This window comes from Plectropomus leopardus, chromosome 24 (assembly GCF_008729295.1).
Source record: "Plectropomus leopardus isolate mb chromosome 24, YSFRI_Pleo_2.0, whole genome shotgun sequence".
Classification (NCBI taxonomy): domain Eukaryota; kingdom Metazoa; phylum Chordata; class Actinopteri; order Perciformes; family Serranidae; genus Plectropomus; species Plectropomus leopardus.
Genome location: NC_056486.1, coordinates 12,651,386 through 12,673,806, shown reverse-complemented (window position 1 = coordinate 12,673,806; position 22,421 = coordinate 12,651,386). Strand labels below are relative to the sequence as shown.

Genomic DNA, 22,421 nt, shown 5'->3' with positions numbered 1-22,421 from the left:
CAGTTTAAACTGTGATCCAGGGTTAACGTTAAACTTACTGTGAGAAGGTTTAACTTTTAAAGTAGCTGCCTTTTGGTATTAATTGAGCAAAATAATCAAGTTCCTCAAAGAAAGTTGTGACAGAATCAACACAATTGATTTTATGATGATGATAAATGGTTCGACTTTCTTTTTCACTCACCAGGTGCCGACAGCATGTTGATTATATTTGTATTTATTTTTTTAAGTACATTTTTGTGTTTTACTATTTGAATTTCAACATGATGTTTGTCCTCATTCACAGGGTTCCTGCAGACCCTTTAAAAGTCTTGAAATGCATTGGATTCATTGATCTAAAATTAAGGTCTTAAACTTAATTCCTAGTTAAAAAGTCATAAATCTAACTTGCCGTAAGTGTATGAACCCTGGATTAAACTCAGTTAAAATTCTGTTTAAAGACATAAACCTGGCTCATTTTAAAACTAGATCTGCTAAACTCTGATAAGAGCTACTCTTCGATTAAATGAATCCTTGTTGGTGCATCCCAGCCTGAGTGTGTGAGAGAGAGAAAGATGTGACAGAGGGAGAGATAAAGGGAGGTGTGACATGTTGGGATCAGGTGTGTGTTGTTTGAGCCCCCCTCCCCTCCCCGGCCCTACCTCCACACTTGTCCCAGCTGGAGGATGTGTATGGTGGCCTGCCACAGCCAGATGGTGGCCAGCTGCAGGCGGTCCTTGCCGGGATACAGGCACCCCAGAGCCACCGCGCCCCGCTTGGTCAGCCCCTCCACCTCCCCGAGCCCCCCGCCGGTGTAGTCCTGTACGAACCAGCGGAAACTCAGAATCTGGACCAGCACGGACGGCACCAGCACGAAGAAGAGAGTGAGGCCGAACCAGAGGTAGTCCTGCCTCTGGTAGTAGTCCATGGCCAGGCACAGGTCCGTGCCCACGTCCCAGAAGAAGACGAGGAGGGCGAGGATGATCCAGAGGCAGTCCAGCCACAGCTGCTCCCGGGGCGGGCAGTGCGTCTCCCGGACACCGACCCCTCCGACAGGCTGGCCCCCTCCGAGCATGGAGCCGAGGCAGGCGGAGCGGCAGCCCCAGTAGCACGCGGAGGAGCGGCAGCACTGACAGATGTGGATCGCGGCGGAGTCCAGCGGCTCCTCAGCGTCAACATCGTACAGCTGCGCGAACCCGCCGCCGCCGCACCCGACCCCGGCTTTGCCGCCGTCCGACTGCGCGGCCATGTTCCCCTTCCCGCTCCTGCCCTCCTGTGATATGCACGACAACCGCACCGTGGTGCTTTCTCGCGGGGCGCGGATACCACGTCACTTCCCAGATACCTGCTGTCCCCTTCCCTCTCGCGCCGCGGCGACTGCTGTGTCTCTTTCCCGCCCGGGGCGCGAGGAGCCATCAGAGCCAGCGGCCGCAAGACGGCGGCTCCCCTTCCTCCTCGTCCGGTCGAGACACCGCCACCGGGCGCTCACGAGCAGCAGCGGAATCCGTCCAGCAGCCCTGCATCATCCCGTCCTGCGCGCGCGGTCATCTAGGGCGACGGGAGGCTATGACGTAATGCATCTCCCGCTGTTCTTAAGACGTGTGAGAGGATGTGTGTGAGTATATGTGTGTGTGTGTGTGTGTGGGCGCGCGCTGGACTCCTGACTATTATCTAAAACCACTTCTAGTATAAACCTTCCTGATCAGTCAACCTGAGGACCTCCGACTCCCGCCGCTCATCCCGCCCGCACCCAGGCTGCAGGTTCCCGGCATCAGCTGCAGCCTCTGTCCGCTCTGCTCCTCTCCGCAGCTCCAGCCCTCTGCAGCTCCTGCTTCCCCTCTCCACTCTCTCTCTCTCACGCTCACTCCGCCCTCTACCGGATAAGAGCCTCAACCCCGAATTCACATCTGTATACGCGGGCGTGTGCACGTGCATCAAAATGTAAGGGTCTTGCAATATGCTGTATTGCAGTGATACTCAAGTTGTGGCCCGAGGGCCAAATCTGGCCCAATATAGAGTGCTTGGTGCCCCCCAACCATTTTCTAATTCACAATGAAAATAAAGTGATTCACACTGGGTATTGTTTTTGTACTTTTAGTATAGCTATAGGAGGTGTCAGAGTGCATAAAACAGCACAAAAATAGAGCTTTTTATGAAAAAAAAAGTGCTGGTGGAGGATCCCCTACGCTCCCTGACAGAAGTCCAAATTAAGCCCCGAATGTCCTAAAACTCTAGAAACGTCCTACAATCCAAGAAACCCCCCCAAATCCTAGAAACATCAGAAAATCCTAAAAATGTCCTTAAATCCAAGTAATTTCCTAAAATCCTAGAGACGTCCCAAAATCCTAGAAACGTCCCAGAATCCTAGAAACATCCTAAAATCCTACAACTTTCCTAAAATCCAAGAAAATATCCTAAAATCTGAGAAATGTCCTAAAATCCTAGAAAGGTTTTAAAATTCGAGAAATTTCTTATATCCTAGAAACCTAATATATTCTAAAACACTTCCTAAAATACTAGAAGCAAAATCCAAGAAATGTCCAAATATTTTAACATCCTAAAATCCAAGAAATGTCTTGAAATCCTAGAAATTTGTTGAAATCAAGAAACTTCCTCCAGATCCTACAAATGTGCAAAAGTCCTCAAAATGTCCTAAAATCCTAGAAACATGTATGTGGTTGCTGACTGGTGGACTGGTGTCTGATGTCCTGTCATTTTACAAAAGTCGCCCCCAAGCAAAGCGAGTCGAGTATCACTGCGGTATTTGAACAGCGTGATTGTTTTCCAATGAAATCAGCTGGTTTTCCATCAGAGGGAGTAAAAATTAGATTTCCACCGTGTGACATTCATCTCTCTATCAGCCATCATCCATTCCTCCATCCATCCTCTCTCAGCAACGGCCCCCACTCCATCGCTTTCTCTGCACTTCCCACCTCTCCCTTTCTCCGTCACACTCTCCATCCATCCCTCCATCATTCCCTCCAGTGGGCTCACTGCCCTGTGGCTCTGCCAGCCTAATCAGCCGTAACATATGTGTGTGCACTGTGTGTGTGTGTGTGTGTGTGTGTGTGTGTGTGTGTGATCCCTGCTAGGCAAGCGGGAGATAGAGAGGCGAGGATTTAGGAATGTGAGAAAGTGGGATGAACACTATGTGTGTGTGTGTGTGTGTGTGTGTGTGTGTGTGTGTGTGTGTGTGTGTGTGTGTGAGAGAGAGAGAGAGAGAGAGAGAGAGAGAGAAAAAGGAGGAACTGAGGGAGATGGGAAGCTGAAAGGCGGATCGAGAAAGTGGGATGGATTTAGGAATTAGAGGAGGGATGAAAGGAGCGTGCTTGTGTGTGTGTGAGAGAGAGAAGAAGGAGCAAAAGAGCTGTTTTAAAGGATGAAAAAGCTTGACAGGAAGAATGCGTTTTGAGACTGAAGAGGGAAAAGCACAATGAGGCACGGAGTCACAAAATAGATGATGAGAGAAGGAAAGATGATAGGAGCTGAAGAAGGAAATGAATGATACAAAGGAACATTTTGGTGGATTTAGGAGAAGAAAGTCTTTAGGGTGGGATAAATAAGGATTTTTTGTGAGTGATGAAGGTCAGGGAAAATTCAGGAAAAAGATGGATCTAAATGTTAAAACAGGGACTGAGTACACAAATAAACCCTTGGAAACCCAAGCAAATTGCTTTGATTTCTTTCAGGGCTACTTTAAAAAAAGACTCACAGATTGGCAACAAATTTGTAAAAAGTTACAAGAAACTTATCTGGCAATTAGAGGGGAAAAAAATGAAAGTTACAAAACAAACAAACAATAATAATAACAAATAATTTTTACCCTTTTTTCATGAAAAAAGGGTAAAAAAAAAAATTATATATAAGAACTGTAATATTTTTCTGGACATTTTTCCCTTTTATTCTTGGATAATTTTCTCTTTCTCCTGGTTTCAATATTAATTTACAGGTTGTTTTCTTGTTACCTTTTACCTTTTTTTTGCAATTTTCTTATTGCCCTTGTTTTTTAAGAGAATTAAACCTTTTAATTGTGGTTTCAAAGGTTTAAATACTTGTGTAGGGTGTCTGAATGCAATGCTGATAGCCATCCACCGTTAAAAGGTGAAGGAATGAGAGTAAAAGAGATATATTTTCTAAAAGGGGCACACTGCTTCAGTTCTGAGTCCTCTCATAAATGTAGTCAGAAATGTCATTAAACTGAAGTGGGATGCACGCACAGGCTACATCACCAAGACGTGCAAGCTCACCCTCCCGCTCTCACACATACATGCTTAATTTATTTTTTCCCAAACGTACACTCACTCAGAATATGCTAGCATGCACCGCATATCTTCATCACACACACACTTGCTCACCATTCTCAGAAGCACGTTTCTGTACAAGCACTTTCTCCCTATTCCTGTCCACTGGAGATTAGCCCCTCTGTTGTCATGACGACCATGGCTGTGCGGCTGAAGGACAGGGAGGGAGTCAGTGGTTGTATGGCTGTTTGTGTTTGAGACAATAATAATTTGTGACATCAACGTTGGAGTTATTCTGCTACAGCTCAGTGTGGGCTTTTTCCCTCCTGACACTTGGACTTAAGGCTGATTACACCAATGCAAAACTAGGTTATACCAGAGGGAAGACTTTACACTAATAATGTACAAACAAGATTTACGTGCAGTGAAATAAAAAAAGTGCCAGTGGAGCATCCCAGCACCCCTCGACAGATGTCCTAGATAAGCCCCCAATGTCCTAAAATCCTTGAAACATCCTAAAACCCTTGAAAATGTCCTTAGATCTGATAAATATCCAAAAATCCAAGAAATGTCTTGAAATCCTTGAAAAGTTTAAAATCTTAGAAATGTCCTAAAATCTAAGAATTATCCTGAAATCCTAGAAATGTTCTAAAATCCTAGAAATGTCCTTAAATTCAAAACATCCCAAAACCATTGAAAATGGCCTCAAATCTGAGAAATGTCCTAAAATCTGAGTAACATCCTGAAATCCAATAAAGGTACTTAAATTGGAGAAATGTCCTGAAATCCTAGAAATGTCCCTATATCCGAGAAATTTCTTGAAATCCTTGAAATGTCCTAAAATCAGAGAACATCCTAAAATGCTAGAAATATCCTAAATTCTAAGAATGTCTTGAAATCCTAGTAATGTCCTAAAAACTGAGTGTTGTCTTGTAATCCTAGAAATATCCTAAAACCCTTGAAAACCTCCTAAAATCTGAGAAATGTCCTAAAAACCAAGAAAGGTCCTGAAATCAGAGAAATATGCGGAAATCCTAGAAATTTCCTAAAATCTGCAAAACATCCTAAAATCAGAGAAAAATCCTAAAGTCCTTTCCCAGTTTTTTCAAAATATGCATGGAAAAAAATGACCTGAGCACCTGCGGAGTGTCGGCAGCAAACCAGGGAGATGTTTGATGCTACTGTTCACAACAGCTTTTCATGAATTAAAAATAATGAAGTCCTTAAAGTCAAGGTTTCACATTTGAGCCCCGGGAAAACACAAAAAATCCAAACAAAGTCAACTTTTTTCCTGTTTTTGTTGCAAGTATGATGCGAAATAGGCTAAACCAGAGGGAAAACTTGACACAAATGATGTACAAAAATGATGTAAGTGGAGTAAAATCCAAACCTTTTCTTGTTGCAGCTGCAGTCTCCACTATACAATATTTATCCGAATGAATTAGCAAAACTGCCGGAGGGACTCCAGATCAAATGCTTCCTGTGTGCTGATGATTTGTCGTGCTGTTCGAGACAAAAGCAGGCAGTGGCAGCAGCTCTTGGATCAGCAGTGAACTTCAAAAGATAGGAAGAATCTTGTTCTGTGATGATTTGAATCAGGGACGAGTTTTAATCTGAATGACTGTGAGGACAAGATGAGATAAGAACACCACAAATATGCAGACATTTCTCCATGTGCAGCAAGGCATTGTGGAGAAAGAGCCATGCAATTAACTACAGAGGAGATTCAGTTTATTTAAAAAAAAAAACTACCAAAAAGCCTCAAATGTTGGGCAAATTCAACAATAACACAAGGTTAACTGCAGCTGTATTTGGCTCTGAATAGAGATCCCACAGTTGAAGATTATGTGAGCACAGTTAGGGGGACAACTGAGGAGGACACAGATTACTTCCAACCCTTAAATGAGGCCTTACAGTGGTGGAGAAAGCATGTAGAGCCAGTGGTAATCCCACTTTGTAAAAAATGTCACAAAACTTGAAGTCAGTGTGTTTTTTTTTTTTTTTGGAGATTGCCAATATTTAGGTGCCTGTTTTTCCAGAAGCGCCGCTGTTACCCATTTTGCAGAAATAATGATGGCTGTGTAAGTTTCTGCAAATGACGGATACATTGCATTTCTGCGTTATGCTATGGTAAAACTTAATGTCTCAACAATACTGTGGTTAATGTGTGGTTCACTTTAGGCACAAAAAAAACACTTAATTATGCTGAGGAAGAGATCATGTCTGGTCTGGAAATGCAGCACTGTTTTGGTACAAAAAAAAAATTCGTGGCACTATCCCCGCAAGAAACGTAGCAATGTCTCTGTAACAAAAACAACTGCTATCCTTCATAATATCCAGCGTTGAAATGCAGGAAAAACAACTGCATTTTGTGGCATCGTCCCAAAAGGAAATGCAGCAATGACTTTGTAAAAAAACAACCACTCTCTTGGCAATATCATGGCTGGAAACACAGCACTGTCTCAGTTAAAAGCAACCACTTTTCATGCCATTATCCCAACAGATATTGCAGAGATGTCTGTCAAAAACAGCATCTTTTATGGCACTACCTGGGCAGGAAACTCAGTGATGTCTCAGTTAAAAACAACCAATTTTCATGGCATTATCCTAGTAGAAAACACAGCAATGCCTTTGTAAAAAAAAAATGTTTTTCATACCACGATTCCAGCAGGAAATGCAGCATTGTATCGATAAACAACAACAACTGCTTTTTGTGGCACTTTCCTCTTTTTATGGCAAAAAGTAGTTGGAATCACAGCAACAACTCCCTAAAAAACAACCAATATTGTTATTTGTTAGTCTCAAACAGTGGTCAGGTTTCTTGCCTTAGTGTTATATCATTAACCATCCCCTTTCACCTCCCTATGATGAGTTAGCTCACGTCAGAGAGACAACAGAAGGGCTAATCTCATGCACTTGTCAACTCATACACAACATCCCTTTACTTTGACATATTTGTGGTTTGCAGAAACATACAATGCCAAGATTTTCCTCTAGCGACTGGGCTGAGCCCTGACACTTGCAGTACCTCATCCTTCTCCATGGTGGTACATATTAAATATAACACCCTGCACACCCACACTTCAATTAATTTGGCTGACCAGACCTTAAACCAGACTGTTTTAACTGACGTAATGAACTGCACCTGCTATGGTGGGACAAATTTAATCTTTATCATTTATCTTCAGCTTATTGGTTCACGAAGAAGAGAATAAAAAATACATTTTGTGCAGCAGAATATGTGAACATCCATACCAAAACCTGAGGGACGCTAACAGACTGAAGCTCAAAAAAAACAAATGATATAGGCATATCATGTCATTCCATGTTCATTTTATTAAGCTCACAGAGGTACTTTTATACCTTTCTTTCATTGGAAATGGATGTGTCACTATTTAAAGCTTTGGCAGTGTAAGAAATCTACTTTTATGCTGTTAGAGCTTATATGAATTTGGGTCTCTGGGGTGTTTGGGGGTTCATATGTAGGCACATGAATGCAGATAGCACTGAGCAAAAAGTAAAGAGATGTCGGTGACTTTCAATGTTGGCCAACTGTCTCCGCAGAATCAAACAAGTTTAAGGTTGACTTGGTGACATTGTCAGAGAACTACCGCAAAGCTTTTGCAGTTTGTGACAAAGATATTCTCTTTTCCCTCTGCGCCCTGAACGAGCCATTTTCCATTACAGGGTTTTATGACTGATTACAAGAAGAACCACTTCAGTGTAGATGACTTTCTCGCTCCTTTGGGGGCCGATTTGTCAAGAATTAAGAATGATGCTGAGACTGAAGCAGGATGGGAAGAAGGTGCTGCGGCTTGCTCTGAATCGAAGGACCTTTCATGGTTTGGTGCCAAGGTCAATGTGCAGAGCAGCGCTGCAGCAGGCTTGACTGAGCCGAGACATGAGGAACACAAAGGTCCACTCGAGTCAAGCAGTATTTATTATTTATGAAGCACTACAATGAACACAGGTTGAACTGCTTGTATTTTAAAGGAACCTAAACAAAGTTATGGAGAGGCAGAGAGGACAAGCTAGTCACTATTAAAAACAAACAAAAAAAACAATAAGCTTGAGGAAAGCAAGACTTTTTGTATTTGAGCTCCTCAGCTTTAAAAAATAATTGAAATCAGACATTATCATTTGTTGGTCAGAGTGCTGCTGCATCATTCAGTGAGGACGGAGCTTTCAGTTTGAGTAAAACACATCTTGCAGAGCCGTCACAGACACTGATTCTGAGCGGCGGGCTTGTTGAAGGCAGACGTTTGCATTTTAAATGAATTGTTAGATTTCTGCAAAACAAGGAGTCTGAATGTACTGCATGGCTGTTTTTGTGCTGCAAACATGCATTGCCTCTCAGGGGCGATCCTCGACTCTGGGTGGACCTCGGCCAAAGAATCCCATTGAGGCCCCCTAACCCTGATGTATACCCCCCCTCCCCTTTTTCTCTTTGTTTTGTTTCTGGTATGCTCCTTTTTATTGTGCTGATAGTCACATCTAATGTATGCATGACAGGTACTTATTGTAACTGGAAGAGACCACACTTAGGGTTTTTTGGGCAGCAATGCTCTGTGAAGTGCATATATGAGAGGTTTAATGGGGTTTATTGTTGTCATTGCAAAAACAACCAATATGCATGAACTTTCCAAATTTTCTGGGAGGACCTGTACATTTGCATGGTTTCTCTCTTCTGACGGTGCATTGTCATTGTCATGGGAATCAACATCTATTTCAGTATTTGAACGCTTATTTTTTTGATTGTTTTATTTTTAAAATCTTGGAGAAAATTGAAATGAGGTGGCTAATGTGAGTAAAGAATGAGTCCAGTGTCTTTAGTGCACTCCTAACCCCTGCTTCTAGCTACTAATATGGCTGTTGTATGAGGAAGGGTCATGAGAAAAATTAGGCGCACCAATTGGGGGCAGCTTTTCACAGTTGGCAACTGTGGTGAAGTGCTTGCATCTAGTGATGTGACCCATCACACAGCATTCTAATAATTACTCACAGGAATATTGCATGCAATAGTCCACCTTCCACCTTTTTTTCCCCTCACTCTTTCTCTTGAAGCTCTTCCAAAACTGAGTCAGGTTTAAGTGGTTGATTAGTGTTCTTACTATCCTCCCCCTTGTCGTTTCACGTAAATAATTATCACTGAAGCTTCAAAGCTCAAAAAATGGTATTCAGGGCAGCCGACTCTTCGCCATCTGTTTCTGCTTCTGTGGTGAATAAGGATTATCACTCAGGTTAATTGAAGAGTTGGTCCTGATTTACCAGTGAACTCTGAGTTCCCTCACCTGAAAATGGATTTGACTTTGGTTTAAATACCTGAAATAAGGTCCATGACTATTTAATTATGTCTTATTTCTTCTGATATTGGCAGAGTATTCACGTTTTACTTTGAAAAGCCTTCAATTATGACACTTCTGTTACGGAGGCGCTTCTTCATCATGGCTTATCACACAGCCCTATGCACAGCTCTGGTGTTGGACTGACTCAGAGAGGTTAACACCAAACTGTGCTTCAGATGTCTGATGTCATTAATAATCAGCGTGAGCCAGTGAGTAGTACACATGCATCACTCTGTCTCAGGCCTTTACTGTACATGTTATTCATTTTGTGTATTAAAAAAGAGCTGACAGTAGGAGTTATATATTTAAAGTGTGAGGAGAAATAATATTAGTCTTTGCTTTGTTGATGTAACATGAAAAATGTCCTCGCCGCTGTGTCACTGACAGCAATTAGTCGGCAGTTATGACAGACAGTAGTGGGAGTTTGGAGGAGTAAGGCACACTGCAGCAAACAGTTTGACTCTGAAAGCACCGAAATGTAATAGACTCCACAATCTGCTGGGGTGTAAATATTTTCACACTGCTGAGAATCAGTTGGATCTTTTGTACACTGCAGGGCCGAGAAGCATGTTTGAGAACGATGGAGCAAATTGCACTGGTAGACGTTTTTATTTATTGCGGGCCAACAGTCTCAGAGCTCAGATCTGGGATGATGTTTTTTCGAATCTGTTGCATGCCGAGCATTCAGTTGGTGGTGAAAGAATGTTGAATATTTTTGGTAAAGCCTCAGTGCTGTCTGAAAGCCACTTTCAAATCTGTGAACCCTCAATGTATATGTCAAAATGCAAAAATAGGAGATTTAACTGCTTACTTCACACGTAGACCACACTGAACTAGGTCGACATCAAAACTTCTAAACACTACTGAAGTAGATTATCCCAGAGAGGCTAAAGGTTGACAAAAACACTGTTTCAGATGTGTACAACCTTTATTTTACACGTGAAAATGCAAAAAGCAGGGAGATTTCACTGCTTTTTTCATATGTATAGACTACATTTGACCAGGTCGCTTTCAAAAACGACTTAACTTAGACTTATCAATTTGTGACGACATTATCCCAGGCACATATTACTGAAAAGCATAGTTTCAGATTTGTGAAACCCGAATTTTCTTTGTGAAAATTTTAAAAAATATTATTAAAAGAAAATCACAGTTTTATCTGCATGTAGCCCACAAAAGACCATACTTAGACTTGTCAAATCTGGAAGAGGTTATCCCGTAGAGGTGAAATAATATTAAAAAACATGATTTCAGATTTGTGAAACCTCTATTTTATTTGTAAAATGCAAAAAAAAAAAAAAGAGGGAATTTCACTGCATTTTACGGTGTAGACCCTATTTAACCAGGTCTCTCTCAAAAATCCCTTTTCAGACTTGTCAAATTTAAACTGTATTATATATACTTAAACATCTCTCCTGTTATTCTGAAAAAATAACATGCTTTCCCAAAGCGAAACCAACATTTAAAATGATTATGTCCATAGATTTGGGCACTGCCTTGACCTGCCGTCACCGTCTGGAATTATGGGTCCGCAAACATATAGTTGGAAAATGCAAACATCACCTGAATAAGAGTTTGTGGTTCATTCTTAGTGACTGCAGTTTATTTTTCCCTCGTTTCCCCATTATATACTTACAAGAATGACTGCTGCCATTCATCCACAAATGTTCTGGGCCTTTGTGTTGGTGTGCGACAGAGAAATCCATACTTTCGTTCCTTTCACTCCTCAGTCTCAAAGGTCCTTAAGTGAACTTTGTCACTACAGATAGAGCTGAGCGCTTTGTGGTTTTCATTTTAAATCCCAGTGACTGACAAAAAGGACACGGGCTACACAGAGGGACATTTCTTGTGACAAAAAGCTTTTGGCAGAAAAGGACAGACTCATGCATTATGGCAGGCTCAGACTGTTTCTCCACTTTGCACGAATGGGAGGTAAGTTAACCCTTTGAAACCTGTGCAAATTGACTTGATTTCTTTCAAAAACTTTGAAGGAAGGTAATGAACAAAAAAAACCACAAAAAAGAATGTTACAAAAAATAAACAAACAAGAAAATGACATTAAAAGTGCCAAAAAAGACAGTATTTTTAAAAATGATGATGCAGGAAATGCATTAAATTATACTAATATTTTATGTTTCTTAGTCCCCAGATTATGAGCCGTCACTTCCTGTTTCAGAGAAGTCCAACCCCCTGACGCTTGATATCGACCGAGCTTCGGCCAATCGTATTGTGAGGATGCTACAGGCCTGTGACGCCCAGATGTTTCAGGAAGAGACTGGAGCGACCTATCAGGTACCGCTAATTCATAAACAACAAGTAGCCACTGAAAAAACCTTTATTTAGATTTTTTTTTTTTAATTTTTCATTTCAATTTTTAGAGGCTGTTGAGTGAACAAGTTGTGGAAACACTGATGGAGGTTGCTCAGGACGTCGAGCTCATTCTTAAGGTATCTACTTTGCTTCTGTGGGTGTTTCTGTGGGTCAGTGAGGCGTGTTGCTAAAGCCAGTCTTCTGCTTCTTTAACAGGATCCTCGGGACAGCCTCGTTGTGCTGAGTGGTTGTGGGACTTCTGGTCGACTGGCTTTCCTCATCTCGGTAAAAGCTGCCCTGAAATGTGATTGATTTTCCCCACTGCACATCAGGAATAAGGAAGCAAACTGTTTGTTTCGAGAATGTTGAAGAATGGAAACTGATATTGTAAAGCTATACAGATCAAGACAGTAATGTTAGGAGAATGTTACTTAAAGCAACTGCAATGAGCATGTTTTTTGTTATGATTTTGGTGGTATTCCCCAGACTGGAGACTGTATTTCCATGAGCACCACTGTCTACTGTCGTAAAGGTCATAAAGCTACAGAAGCAAGCCCCTGGGAACAGCCCTGGGTTTGAAGCAAATTTACATAGTTGCCAAAAGTGGTCACATGATGCCATGGGACCCAAAAAGACTTCAACCATAGACTTAAATAGTGAATGAAAAGTCTATAAATCAGTGGATGATTTGTTATTAGTGTCAGAACTCCGTTGGTATTTGATCCATTTGGTCAAGTCTAGAAGAGCTGTAAGACTAAATCATTTTATCCCCATTAAAGTTAGCAGAGTGCTTAACCAGATGTCCGCTCTAAAGCCAGTGGAAGTTAGCTGCTTGGTCGCCATGAGTCTCCAGTGCGCCTGCTCTGTGGGCCCCATAATGCGGAAGGTCCAGGTTATGTCAAACTACAGAAATAGAGCTTTTTTGGCTTCATGCATTAATGACCAACTTCATAGGGATGAACAGGGCCCCACCTTGTATCCAAGTGTCCTAATACATCCATGTACGGAAGCTTATCCTCCAAAGATGGCTCGGTATATCCCAATCTCTAGAGGCATTAATATTAAATTAAGACTGTTTCATATCCAGTTACTCCTTTAGCTGTTTTTATGAAATCAGCTGATCAAATCTCACTTCTTTTACAATTACGTCACGTGTTGTGTGTTGTTTGTGTGTATTGTTAGTCAGCTTTCAACAGAGCACTGAGGGAACTGGACCAGAGTTTGGTCTACTCGTACATCATTGCAGGGGGAGACAGGTATGTTTTGTTACATACTTGAACTTTATTACCCTCAAATTACACAGACAGCAGTAAATTAAGTAAAGTTTATATTGTGAAATACAGATATGTTCTTTTTTTTTGCAATAAAACGCCTCGTCTTTAGATGAGAAGTCTCATGGTGAAGTTGTGTTGAGTGTAGTTGCTTCTGTTTGAGAAAAGTGCTTCAAACTTAGTTTAAGTGAGAGTATGTAACATTAGAGAGAAGAAATAAAACAAACGTCTACTTAAAAACGACCTAAGAATTTCTAAGCAATAAAACTCATTTGACTTAAGCTTGTTCAGGTAATGTTACCTTATTTAAGCAAGCAAACTTTAGACAGACTTTGCTGTGTAAGTGACATTACTGAGTCAGTTTGCTGACTTTAGCATGTTTTTATCTCTGTGTAACAGGAGCACAAGTAGGGGCAAGTCAGCAACTCATCAGTAATATCAGTGATACACAGACATATGTCTAAAGTTAACATTTGCTAACATTAGCCACCATACGTTACTTGCTAATTAAATACCTTTTTTCCTCAGAGCTCTGCTCTCCTCCCAAGAAGCTCCTGAAGATGATCCTAAACTGGGCATGCTCAGTTTGAAGAAGGTAAGGGACGTGGTGAAAAGAGTGTGTGTGAGAAAGTGTAAATGTGCTTTTTTAAAGCATTTGAACACTGTGTGTTTCTGGCTCCTTGCAGGTGTGTGAGGGGAAAAAGCGGGTCTTGTTCATTGGTATTTCCTGCGGCTTATCTGTGAGTCAAATTGGTCAGAATCTGAATTTGGCAGGGTGTTGATTTATTTTGCAAACTTGCAGATACCTAAAGCTTGTTTGTGTACAGTTAATTTCTGCCTTGTATAGGCTCCGTTTGTTGCAGGTCAGCTAGACTTTTGCCTGCAGCACCCGGAGGTCTACACTCCTGTACTGGTTGGCTTCAATCCTCCACATCAGGCCAGGTATGTGTACAGGAACCTCACTCGTATTTCATTAATATTATATAATGAAAAGGTCGTTGAATTAGGGTTAATTTGCTTTAACATGTCAATTTTCATATGATAAAGTTCATTTTACACACCAAAATGGTCATGTTTTTAGGGATGAGCCCATTCCAGGCTGCACGTTCACTTTCCGCAGTGTGGTGCAAAGGATGCAGGAGCTTTCCAAAAGTCAAAAAGCATTCCTCATCAACCCAGCAGTTGGAGTAAGAACCTTTATTTGTACTCATCCTCTTGTTCGACTCAGGAAAGCAGCGTGTCTCTACTTTGTGACTACACTGACTGTGTGTGTGTGTGTGTGTGTGTGTGTGTGTGTGTGTGTGTGTGTGTGTGTGTGTGTGTGTGTGTGTGTGTGTGTGTGCTCAGCCAGAAGCCATCAGCGGCTCGTCCAGGATGAAAGGAGGCAGTGCCACTAAGATTCTGCTGGAGGTCGTCCTGTCCGCTGCTCACGCTGCCACCTTTACAAACACACCCATCACTTACAAGTAAGCATGGTGAAAAACCCTGAAGAGCTTGTTAAATTAACTCAAGCTCCATCTCGCGTTACATGAATATATTTGTGATGTATTTATTCACACATCGAGACTCCGTCTTGTGCAACACCATCGTTCCTCCAGTCTCAAATTTTGCACCCTGAGGTACAAGTGCAGTTTCCTAAGTGCTTCTTGGTGTTGACAGCTGATTCTCTCCAGCAACCAACTGAAAAAACAGTACGCAGCGTCCTGTACATGCTTTTCACATTAGTAAGGGCGCATTTTGCAATATCTGATCACATACTTGAGTGAATGCCGTTAGTGATAAGGTTGCAGAAGAAGTCACATGTGGCTGCATGTACATTGCTTCATTTTCAGTCTCCATGCTCTATAGGTAAAGGAGTAATTAACCCATTGAATCCTGATTTCTTTCAAAAACGTGTGCAAGGAAAGAAGAAATGACCCAAAAATTATTGAACATTACCTGGACAAGAGAAAAAAGAAAAATAAATGAAAAAACAAACAAACACTGAAATGACCTGTAACAAATGCTTAAAATTATTAAAATAAAAAAACTAAAATTAGATGTAGAAAAGACAGAAAACGTCACAAACACTATATGAGATGAAATAATAATAATAACACTAACAAAACAAAAAATACAGCATGGTATACATACATATTGCAACACTACAAATGACTAATTTTAAATATTCAATGATTATAACTATGAGTATAGTTTTTTACTCTTTTTTTCCCCCAGACAATTTTGCAAGCTTTTTTAAATAATTTTCTAAATCTACTAATTTCTTGCAATTTCCTACCAAGTTGCTCATTACCCTTGTTTCTGAAAGAAAATCAGGGTAAATTGCTCTGTGTTCAAAGGTTAAATACTCGTGAAAAGGGTCAGCACATGAAAAGTCGTGGGTTCAGGTTTTGGAGAAAAAATAAACACATTGTTTTGTTTTTGTAAATTTCTTGCTGAACTAAACTTCATGACTAAACCAGCGGTCACTCGTGACTGTACAGCACACCGTAACATTCTTAAAACCACACATGCTATTTCTTTAAGTGTCCCTTTTTTTCTCCAATTTTTAATTGTGTTTCCATTGTGCATTACTGACCTCTAGAGGTTGTCGCAGAAAAGAAATTCTGCCATTTTTAATTGCTATTTACCGGATTGTGCATGATTGGACAGCATGAGTATATGTACATTTATTGAAAGAAAGAAACACAACACATTAGATTATAACATTACAACAAACACATTGCATACACATTTGCATACATTTGCACCTGAATGTACAGCAGCTTTGTATTTCTCTCCACAGGAGCATGCTGCAGCACATGAGAGCATACGAGAAAACTCTGGATATCACTTACGCTCAGACGGAGGGGATCAGTGCTCTGCTGGAGGCAGCTGGACACAGGTGGAACATCCTGTTTTACACCTCTCACTGTGACCTTGGCTTTGATTTAACAAGGCAAACACACTCTTTCTGATTCAGAGCAGCATCTTGGCTTCGTAGGTGCCTGCGTTTCATTCAGTATTTCACAAAAACTCTGATATAAGAAAGGGCTCAGAAAGACAGTGAATTTTATTTGTTACAAGGTGGAAATGCATGGCAGTCTCTCCATACAAACCCACAATAATGACATTTTTCATGGTGGATTAGATGTTTCTAAATCCTCCAGCGGCAGAGAAAACTGATCTACAATCCTGGCAGCCCACACAGATGCAATATGAGACTTTCCTCTTCATAAAACAGACAGCCCTACAAAAAACATCTAAAATGTGTAAGGTGATGCAGATGGAAACGCTTTCTGTTGATTTGATGTGCTACTCTGTGTTTCAGTCTGCGGTGTGGTGGGCGTGTGTGTTACCTGGGCTGGGGCTCCCTGGGTACGCTGGGTCTTATTGACGCCAGCGAGTGTATACCCACTTTTGGAGCAGGTGAGCAGCAAAACAACACAGCTGCATTTGCAACTGTTGAACACCTTTTCTATGTGATTGAAACAATCTGTGGTTAATCATACAAGGCGCATTTTACCAGATTTATTTTTACATTTGCATGATATACAGTTTATCCTTTGTGTGTGTGTGTGTGTGTGTGTGTGTGTGTGTGTGTGTGTGTGTGAGAGACTACGAAGATGTTCGAGGCTTCATCAGTGGAGGATACAGAGAGCTGAACAACAATGAGGGCCCGCTGGTATGTACAGCGAAACAATGCAACATCTGTTTGAACAAAAGAGGAACATAATAGAATGAATGAAGAAATAGTTATTGCAAATACAGAACAAAAGCTCCAATCTGACACAATTCACGATGGCAGTGGTTCCCAGCTGGCTGGTTGCAGGTCCACTCTGAATGGACCACAAATGACCCATGAGCTCAGAACTTTTATTTTGATGTTTCCTGCTGAAGACTGAGAGAGGAGTTTTTTTGTTTTTATTTTTTATCAACAACATTTTTGTAAGAGAAAGAAGTTCGACAAACATTTTTGAAAATTACCAGAACTTTTTTAGAGAAAATAAAATAATTGCCAAAAGAGTTTTGATGAAAAAAAATCCCACATATTTAAGAAAAAAACCTTACAACAACAAAAAACAGCCAAAAGACTTTTAGAAAAAAAAAAGCCAAAAATTTGAACAGGACTAAGCCCCTAATATCCTCAAATCCTAGAAATGCAACTGGTTTTAACTAATTGCACTTTATATTTGAAATATGTTTTATTTCATTCAGTTTTAAGCCCTCAATTGACAGTTTGAAATAAATGTGAATATGTGGTCATTTCTCTTATGTGCAAACCCTAAGGCAGTGACGAAGGAGAAATCTGGACCCAGTGGCTGGACCAGCTGGAAATCACTGCACTTAATGATTAAAAACTGTCACTATACGAGAGAGTTCACATTTTTTCTCAACTGTAGTCATGCTGTCTGTTCTAGTTGACTCCAAACATGGAGATTTCTGTTCCGGGTTGTCTTTATGAGTCTTAAACATGTCTTACAAATCCTTACAAGGCATTACCAAGTATTAAAATGTCTAAAATCCAATTAAAATGAAATCTAGCTGTTATTTAGCAGCATGTAATGACTCATGTGTCTCAGCTGTATCTGACTTGTAGATTAACCCGGAGTAGGATTACTGTGAAATACATCCTCGTGTACCTGCTTTATGAAACCCAGTAGGACTGGATGTCTGTTTTCAATTAATCTGCTTTAGACGTTTTATTACACTGCTGGTTGGTCTCTATTCAGTCATGAGCTACTACTTAACTTTGGTGCTATTTATTGCCGAAGCCCAGAGAAGCAAATGAGGGGAAAAAAATTCAAGTGATCAATTTTTTAATGTAAGCTCTCATTAGTTTTCTCTCCTGTGTTTATGACTTAAGAAAAGGTAATTTAAAAAAAGGGTTTTCCAGGATATTCTGTCTAAATTCCTTATTTTCCCTTTTCCATCTGTGAAACAGGTGGGTAATAAAAGTTTTGCCAGATGCTTTTTTTCTGCCAGGATCATTTTTCTCACCTTCTTTTTTTGGCATATGTCAAAGCAGGTAAGAAAAAAGTTTTGGCAGGTAATTTTTAAAATGTTTGTTTTTGTGACACTCATTTTGTCTCGTTCACCGCAGACTGACAAAAAGCATTCATGTTTTCTTCCAGGTGACTTTTAATTTTTTTGTGCACTCTAAATACAATGTACATATATTATATATGTGTTTGAAAGTTATGTAGCATTACAAAATTGCCGTCATTCTTTTGGCAAGTTATGTGTTTTAATCTGTCCTGACAAACAGAAAAAGAATAATTATCCTGACCAAAAAAGACCCTGCCAAATCTTTTTTACACCTGTTTTCACAGGTGAAAAAAAACACCAACTGAGAAAAATGATGCTTGCGAAACTTTTTTTTTTCCACATTTCATTTGATTTTGTTTTTTCGAGGAAAGATTATCTTGGCAAAGCCTTTTTTCCCCTCACATCTACTTTAGTTCTAAACACAGGAGAGAAGACACTTTTAAGATCAGTTAGAAAATGGATTGTCAGAATTCTGCTTTATGCAGTAAAAAAACCCATCAAATATTTGACTTGTTAATAATACACGTCCCAGATTTCAGTCTGTATGTGCTTGTGTAATTCCCGCAAATCTGTTGAGTGCACCACTTGAATTCAGCACAGGAATGGTGGACTCCGCCACCAACAATGCAAAATACAATATATCATAGTACCAAGTGATGCCAGCCATAAAATATATAAAAATATTGGGTTTGATATGATGTCAATCTTGAGAATTATAATTTTAAAATCCCATTAAAATATCTTGATAACATTAAATATGACTGAAGAAGCATCAAAGATCAAGTTTGTATTTTAACACACATAAAACTACAGTACAAAAATACACGGTGGATTCTTTAAGGTGTTTTTTCTAACATGTGTTTTTCCTTTTAGGGTCCTGACTTTTGCATCGCACATGAGGATTTTTTACATCAAGTTCTGCCCTCTCTTAATGCCCGGGATGTCGTTCTTCTTATCTACACACAGTCTGGTGGGACAACAATTTTTTTTTTCATGTTTGGATTACAGATCAAATCTGCGTTTGTCTGAACAGCTTCACTCCACAGACGATGTCGGTGAAGTGGCGAGGCTGGCCCGCAGAGTGAGAGAGAAGATGTCCAACCTGCACGCTGTTTATCACTGTGCTGATGGAGACGCTGAAGCTGCTGCACAACAAGTATCTGTCTTTGTCTCTATCTGTCTGTCTGTCCATTTATCTGTCTATCTCATCTGCATTGTTTTTTGTTTCTGTTTTTTCTTAGGATAACATCAGCAAGCTGTGTTTGTCCTCACTAAAAATCACTTGGCAATCGCCTGCTTCAGAGAGTTTACTACACATGGTACAGTACACACACACACACACACACACGGACATATGCATTGACTCAGCGGCTCACTGGAGTATGATAAATAACTGTTTTGCCTCATTTAATCCCGTTCTCTTTGTCTCCCACCCTCCCTCAACAGAGCATTTTGCAGGGCCGTAAAACAAATTCAGTCTTTATTGATTTTCACTTTTTCTTATTCCTCGTGTTCTGTAGGTCTTATTTTCGTTGGCAGGTTATTTTTTTCTGTTTGCATTGCTTCCTTTCAGTCCAGCTTATGTAAATGCAGGGAGCAGAAAATCAATTCTGCCTCTCTCTCAGCAGTGGGAGCTGTCCACTAAGCTGCTGCTGAATGCTGTGAGCACCGGAGCTCACGTCTTAAAGGGGAAGATTTACCACAACTACATGATCGACTTGCAGGTCACCAACAGCAAACTCTACCGCAGAGCCACACGTCTACTCCAGGTATATAAACGTACACCCTTAATGGGACATAAACCACCAAGGAAGTTTGCTTTTAGGCTCAGCTAATGCAGTGCACATTACATGTGATACAGTAGATATCAGTTTAAGTTAAGTTTTTTTAAGATAAAATAAATGCTAATGTTTTTATCCTACCAAGCTATTCCCTAAAGAAATCTAATATAATTGAGAAAATGTTCCTCTGTTGGCCTAATATTCGGTTCAGAGTAATAGCAGATTTGTCTGCTGCCGCCAGTCCTGATGATGTGTTTTCCTAAATAAACTTAAAAAATTAGAGTTACAGAGCTGGATTTTAATGGAGGATCCCTCAACAAGACAAGATTATGTAATAATGCAGGACCTATCTCAGTTGATGTTGTTCTTTAGTGGTGCAAATTCCCAACAAATGAGCAAGTCATCCCAGAGAGAAAAAGCAGCTGATTCACACTGAAAGATTTTGGAGCTAAATGGAAGCTTCTCCTTCCAGAGGCTGTCTGGTTGTCCTGAGTCCCAGTGTGAGGAGGCTCTCCTGAAGGCCGTGTACTGTGTGGACAAACTGACAGTGGACATTACATCGTTTGACATCACCACGCACACACTCACTGCTAGAAACAGGACCAAGGTGAGGAGGCAGTTTGGTGCATACAGCACTGGAGTAATGTATGTACGGATGTTATATTTCCTCTCTGTGTGCAGGTGGTCCCTCTGGCTTTGGTCTGTTTGCTGACTGGTTGCTCTCTCACGGAGGCGGAGACTCATTTGGAGCAACGGCCAATTGTAAGGGAGGCTGTGGAAGCGTGCCTGTTATAACTAACATTGCATGATGTCATCGTCAAATCCCTTCACACTTACATTATACTCATGAATTTAATAGTCACCTGCACCTGGAAGCCTTAACTTAGCAAACCATGTTGTAACACTAAGTGTACAATTAATTTGTACTTTTTTTCCACCAGATTGTGTTTTGAAATAAGTGGTTTTAAAAATGTAGGTTTAGAATATCCTCTGAGCACTAAAATCTTCAAAATATAATTCAATTTAATGCCCTTTTGCATGATTGGCTTGCACAAAAAAAATGTTTTCCTGATGTATTATGTGATAATTTCTTAATTGCATAACTGGATGATGTCAGGGACTGTTATTGATGATGGGGAAGACAAATGTGCAAAACATGTCAAATGATTTTTTAAGCACTAAAAAGGGACTTGTGTTTTTTATTTTGGCTTAGGGGAGAGACTAAAATCTTTAAATGGCTGTATTTTGTGTTTATTTTAGATACCGGTTAACCCCCAAATCCCGCGGCAGGCTTGAAAGGCATGTTTTCTTTAAAAATTGCCATAATCACACCATAAAAACAGAAATTACTGCAGAATTTTCAAACTTCCTATGGTTTTTTAATTGATCATTTTAAAGCAGGATTTACATTTTGCTTAAGAAATTTGCTGTTTTTTGTTTGTTTTGTTTTGTTTTTTGGTGGTGACTTTAACGTCTGTGCTATTTGCTTGTTCTATTTGCTCCAATCAGGGTTGCCACATATTTTTAAAAAGTCTTGAAAGTCGTTAATTGGCATTAAAATGTCTTAAATAACCTTTTCAAAAGTCTTAAAAACGCTTATACTTTGGATCTGGATTTTTTAAAATCTTTTTTTCTGACAAAGCATTGCAAATGCTCAAAATAATGGGTAACTTAAAAATAATGCTAATAATTTACCAAATGCCTCTTGCATTAACATCACCAAAGAGTCATGTTACAATAAATATCTAAAACATTAAATAAAATTTCCTCCAACTGTAAGTAATTGACATTGATAATTTTTTTATTTACCATCAGTACTGGGTTCTGTAAAAATTGGTTGTAAATTTCATTCCAAGTGGCATTAAAAAAAGTCTTAAAAAGTCTTAAATCACACTAGGAAGCCTTTTCAGTACGACCTACATTTGGTGTGAATATCTTTTACGACACAGGGAGCTTGATGCACTTTCCCCACCTAACAAAGTCACACCCCAGCCACAATGCTCCTCTGATTAATAAAGTGCAGTCCCTTAAAAAAGGCTATAATTGACACTGGGGTGATGTTTGGTGTGTCATGGACATTTTTACCCCTGTGCGCTATAAGAGTTTTCTGCAGGCACAGGCTCTGCTGTATCGGTCCATGTGATCAACCTCAATCCCTCTGTGGCTCAACACACACAGGTAGCGGATTAGCGTGACGTGTGTGTATCTTGAGAGCAGCTGAGCGGCTTTGGAAACACCTTTGGAGCACAGCCAGTGGGGAACAAGAGCACAGAGCAGAAGAAGGTAAAATGCACATCAGATCTGGATCAGAAATATAAGCAATTAAGAAAAACAGCACGAGAAATGCTTTTCTGTGCATTTATTTTATTTATATCAACATGATTACACTCGCACATTCATTTGCTCCCAGTACATGATGTTCACTTAGTGATGTCACAGACTGATGGACAGCCAAACAGACCAAAAACA

General features: G+C 40.3%; 2 protein-coding genes across 3 annotated transcripts in view; one reads left to right on the top strand and one right to left on the bottom strand.

Moving 5' to 3' along the window:
* Positions 1–1,225, bottom strand: part of LOC121962639 (XK-related protein 6) — a 10,567-nt gene extending 9,342 nt beyond the window's left edge. The window contains exon 1 of the mRNA XM_042512860.1: positions 639–1,225. Within this exon, the coding sequence (XP_042368794.1) occupies positions 639–1,225 (587 nt within the window). The remainder of the gene's footprint in view (positions 1–638) is intronic.
* gckr (glucokinase (hexokinase 4) regulator) overlaps positions 1–22,421 on the top strand; it is a 50,139-nt gene that overhangs the window by 6,954 nt on the left and 20,764 nt on the right. The window contains exons 2-21 of one of the 2 annotated variants that reach the window (XR_006107148.1): positions 11,368–11,494; positions 11,705–11,854; positions 11,941–12,009; positions 12,089–12,157; positions 13,055–13,128; positions 13,672–13,738; positions 13,830–13,883; positions 13,991–14,085; positions 14,225–14,330; positions 14,491–14,609; positions 15,929–16,027; positions 16,454–16,551; positions 16,740–16,807; positions 19,045–19,141; positions 19,218–19,327; positions 19,413–19,490; positions 19,797–19,940; positions 20,425–20,559; positions 20,634–20,714; positions 22,131–22,235. Coding sequence is in view for 1 of the 2 variants with exons in the window: in XM_042512859.1 (XP_042368793.1) it covers positions 11,453–11,494; positions 11,705–11,854; positions 11,941–12,009; positions 12,089–12,157; positions 13,055–13,128; positions 13,672–13,738; positions 13,830–13,883; positions 13,991–14,085; positions 14,225–14,330; positions 14,491–14,609; positions 15,929–16,027; positions 16,454–16,551; positions 16,740–16,807; positions 19,045–19,141; positions 19,218–19,327; positions 19,413–19,490; positions 19,800–19,940; positions 20,425–20,559; positions 20,634–20,714; positions 21,213–21,248 (1,788 nt within the window). In the remaining variant the exon portion in view is untranslated. Of the gene's footprint in view, positions 1–11,367; positions 11,495–11,704; positions 11,855–11,940; positions 12,010–12,088; positions 12,158–13,054; positions 13,129–13,671; positions 13,739–13,829; positions 13,884–13,990; positions 14,086–14,224; positions 14,331–14,490; positions 14,610–15,928; positions 16,028–16,453; positions 16,552–16,739; positions 16,808–19,044; positions 19,142–19,217; positions 19,328–19,412; positions 19,491–19,796; positions 19,941–20,424; positions 20,560–20,633; positions 20,715–21,212; positions 21,283–22,130; positions 22,236–22,421 lie in introns of those variants that run through there. The other variant, XM_042512859.1, reaches the window with a different exon arrangement.